At 46.4% G+C, this 4,007-nt stretch overlaps 2 protein-coding genes across 2 annotated transcripts; both read left to right on the top strand.

The window, feature by feature from the left end:
* Positions 1-166: 166 nt before the first annotated feature.
* On the top strand, positions 167-481 carry LACBIDRAFT_298841 (uncharacterized protein; the record flags this gene model as incomplete). The annotated part of the gene is made up of 2 exons (XM_001890730.1): positions 167-220; positions 275-481. 2 exons carry the CDS (start codon positions 167-169, stop codon positions 479-481), a joined length of 261 nt encoding a protein of 86 aa, XP_001890765.1.
* Positions 482-3,615: 3,134 nt separating this feature from the next.
* LACBIDRAFT_298839 (uncharacterized protein) lies at positions 3,616-4,007 on the top strand. Its single transcript, XM_001890729.1, has one exon. The coding sequence runs from the start codon at positions 3,693-3,695 to the stop codon at positions 3,939-3,941; it is 249 nt and encodes an 82-aa protein (XP_001890764.1). The 5' UTR covers positions 3,616-3,692; the 3' UTR covers positions 3,942-4,007.

The raw sequence follows: 4,007 nt of genomic DNA, 5'->3' as shown, positions 1-4,007 counted from the left end.
TGTTTGCACTGCAGTAGCAAATGGGGAAGTTGGGATATNTTGGAAAAAAACTACTCGATTTATTGTGGATGCCTACCACTATATCAATCATCGGGTGTTAGATTTTCTATGCCGAAAATATTGTAATCCCTCACCTGGAGATGGATCTGCTCCAAACCTTGTAGTCATGGCATATGATAAGAATGGTAGAGCATATTTGAAGCGAGCATTCAATACACAGGTATTTATTACTTTATTTAGATTCAATCTCACCTCAACACTGTATTACATCTAGGTTTGTGAACAACTTAATGCATGGCTTGGTGGATATCAATCAATTCTCAAACATATGACACCTGGAAATTTCAACTGGTTTTTACACACCATGCTGTTCTATCACACAAAGTATGTCCTCCACAAACAAGAGATGAAGAAATCAGATGAAGATGAGGAGGAAAACTTAGGTTTAGATGAAGAAGCTCAAGATGATGAGGACAACTAAATAGTAGTGAAGAGAAAGAGGTGTGCAGAAGTGTATATTAGTGTAAATGTATAGTTAACTGAATAGTAGTAAAGAGAAGTATGCAGAAGTGTATATTACTGTAAATTAACATATACTTGCATTTAAATAGAGGTTTTATACCTTATTCTTCTCATATCCTGTCCCATTCCAGTGGAATTCCCCTGGAATCCACAGGAATTCCACAGGAATTCCACAGGAATACACAGGAATTCCACAGGAATACACAGGAATACACAGGAATTCCACAGGAATACACAGGAATTCCACAGGAATACACAGGAATTCCACTGGAATGACTAGATTCCTGCAGGATTCCTGCAGGAATAGGTAGGGCACTGTAAAGTACTGCATCTGTAGCCGAAGGCCGTCCAACCCCCTCAATCTCCTCCAGATTTTTTGATGACACAACCCCAAAAATCCTTCAAAAGTATGTATTCGAGAACAATAATAATTGTTCTTCTTTTGCAACCGATTTTCAGATACATATATCTTGCTGCCTCCGTTGTTGCCCTCCTTCTTGCGGCGTACTGTCTCAGTAAGCTATTTTCTGCTGTCCGAGAAGATGTGTTAAGCCTAGCAGCCGAGTATTCCTTCTGTGAGTTCTTGCCGTATCCCTATTCCTGTCCATTCATTTGTGTGCAAGTCATGAAAGAGGATGCATCGAGATGCGAGTGGGAATATTTGTCAAACGCGTGTGAAACGGCATCTATTCCTGCAATGATTGACCGCTGCCGAGCTTGGAAACTGTGTTTAGAGCAAAACGTAAATCTTGCGATAGGGTTGAAATTATTCGCTGAAGTGATGGCCGATTGGTGTAACATTTTTGTCGAGAAGATCACCTGGAAAACCATGGTGAGTTCAACTCATCAACGTCTGACTTTTCCCAGTAAATTGACAGGTCTCAATAGGCATTTTTGCTCGTCATCCTTTCAGCTGCCCCTTTCCTAGTGGCTCAGTAACAATGCAGACAATGGCAGAATGGTTCTCGTTGTTTGTAATTTGAAGTCATTTGTAAGGGTACACTAAATCAAACAAAGACGTCACGTCGTGGTGTATAAAGAGAGCTTTGCAACCCAAACAATGTTTTCCTCACCTTCACACTGTGCCTCTCGCATTAGTCGGTTACATGTACAGCATTCTGAGCTGCGATATCGACAATGACTTTGTCTTGATCTCAACGGAGTGTGATGCTTTCGAAGAAGAGCGCATGCAACTTCGGAAAGAAAACGATGCTCTTCTCAAGGTTTGCAAGTTACCTAATTTCCAGTAGCTGGGCTTATAAGTAGTTTTCTTCGCAGGGCATTCAGAGCTTACATGGGTTGTTAGCGCAAAAGGAGGAGCACATTGAGTTGGCTCGATATATCATCCAGAAATTACGTGGGCAGGCAAAGGGTGCGTGCCATGCCCTTCATTCACTGTCCTTCCTTAAGCTTCATCCACACATATTGACACCCGACTTGCAGAAACCTCAGAAAACAAGCAACTTTCAACCACGACGCATTCAAACTCAAGCCTTTGTGGAAAGAGGACAAGAGAATCAGTTGCAACAAAGTGGAGATGAAGTGTTGACTTACTTGTTGCACAACTTTTTAATCCTGAGTTTTATGTCAAATAAAGGATGTCGGAAAAAGCAGTCAGACAATGTCAAGGGAGATCGATAGAACTGGTTCTCGGCCGCAGCGCTAAGAAGGATTTCTGCGTTGCTTGCTTCCAAGTACAATCCAAAGTGCAGGCTCTGTCCAATAGGCCTGGAATAGCATCAAAGATCTGAAGGGGGGGCAAATAACTCGTGGTTTGAGGAAGGCATAGCAAAGCGCGAATTCGCTCAGTGCATATAGCGTATGAGGTTGTCGCCTGCAAGAATAATGTCCGGCCGATGGTTACAATACTTCCATCCCCAGTCAACGCTCCGCCAAACTCCTGAGCTGCATGTCACAAGGAGTGAAAGGACAGGAATTGAAGTGGGGCGAAGCGGTGAATGTGGAACGCACATGAACTTGGGTTGAATTCCTGCGGTGTCCGTGGTCTAAACCTTGCACCTCATAGTCACTCAAAAAAATGCAGACTTGAAAGGTGCTAACTCACTGACGCGGCGCGTGACTTTTGACCTGCAAGTTTGCTATTACTTAGCCAAGTGCGAGCTAGGCGTTTCTTTGTTTGTTTCATGGTCTTGAAGTAAACAACACCGGTTCAATCACACCAAGATCAAACTCCACAGCATGTGTGGTCCTTCCACCCGTGCGTTTCACCGAAAACTCTCAACAAATATTGGAACATAGGTATTGGAGAGGGCGACGACGGAACTTGTGGTTTCTGTTTCTTGGTGCGTCGAATTTTCGTTATCTCCGCAATTTTAGTTGAGCACCATGCATGCCAGGGTTTGGCCGGCGTCTTGTCTGGAACTTGAAGGCCTCCCTGCGGCGTCGTTCTTTTCTCGCGGAGGATCACATGTACATCTTAGATCCACTCGGAACTGCGGTGGAGGACCTCTCTAACAACGAGGTCTTATCAGTGCCCCCCTAATTCCTGCAGGAATCCGGTCATTCCTGCGGATTCCGGTGGATTCCGGAGGAATGAAATTTAGCAGGGAGGCCTGCTATTTTCATCATTCCGGTGCCTTACCATTCCGGCGGAATTTGGGCATTCCGGAATTGACACCGGAATGTTCCGCAGGAATGGCAGGAACGGAATGCAGAAGGGATGTGAAAGGAAAGGTAGAAAACCTTCCCTCCAGTTCTGGGGATAAAATATAGTCGGAGAAACCTTCCGAATGTGAGGGCGGAGAAACAAACGAGGTCTTATCAGTGCCCCCCTAATTCCTGCAGGAATCCGGTCATTCCTGCGGATTCCGGTGGATTCCGGAGGAATGAAATTTAGCAGGGAGGCCTGCTATTTTCATCATTCCGGTGCCTTACCATTCCGGCGGAATTTGGGCATTCCGGAATTGACACCGGAATGTTCCGCAGGAATGGCAGGAACGGAATGCAACGGAATCCGGTCAATTGTTTGTTTATTTTACTTTTGTTACCAAACAAAGGCAACGCTACCAAACAAATGCAACACTCTTTCCTTTCCACCCACCAACCATCCTCTTCCCCACCTCCATTCCCTCCCACCAACCACGTTGACAACGGCGACAACGACGACAACACCACACGACCCAACAACGGCCACGACACACCACCAACGAATGGTAACGACCACCGACGTGGCACCACCACCATCCACGAGCGCCCACCACCAACCAGATGACAACGACGTGGCACCACCAGAGCACCGCCATCAACCAACGGCGACCAGCGCCCACCACGATTCACGAGCGCCCACCACAACGACCAGGCGAATGCGGCAACGAAGGTCAGACGACGCGAATACGCGTCGTCTGACGGTGACGACTGGTACGTCGTCACCGTCGGGTTGTTTTGAGCCACCCAAGTGAGTAGCAGGCCTCTCCACCCCCACTGCTCACTATTCAGGTGCCCCGTCGACGTGGCCAACCTCCTTG

Source organism: Laccaria bicolor, genomic scaffold (genome assembly GCF_000143565.1).
Source record: "Laccaria bicolor S238N-H82 LACBIscaffold_158 genomic scaffold, whole genome shotgun sequence".
Classification (NCBI taxonomy): Eukaryota; Fungi; Basidiomycota; class Agaricomycetes; order Agaricales; family Hydnangiaceae; genus Laccaria; species Laccaria bicolor.
This window is presented reverse-complemented; position numbering and strand designations above follow the sequence as displayed.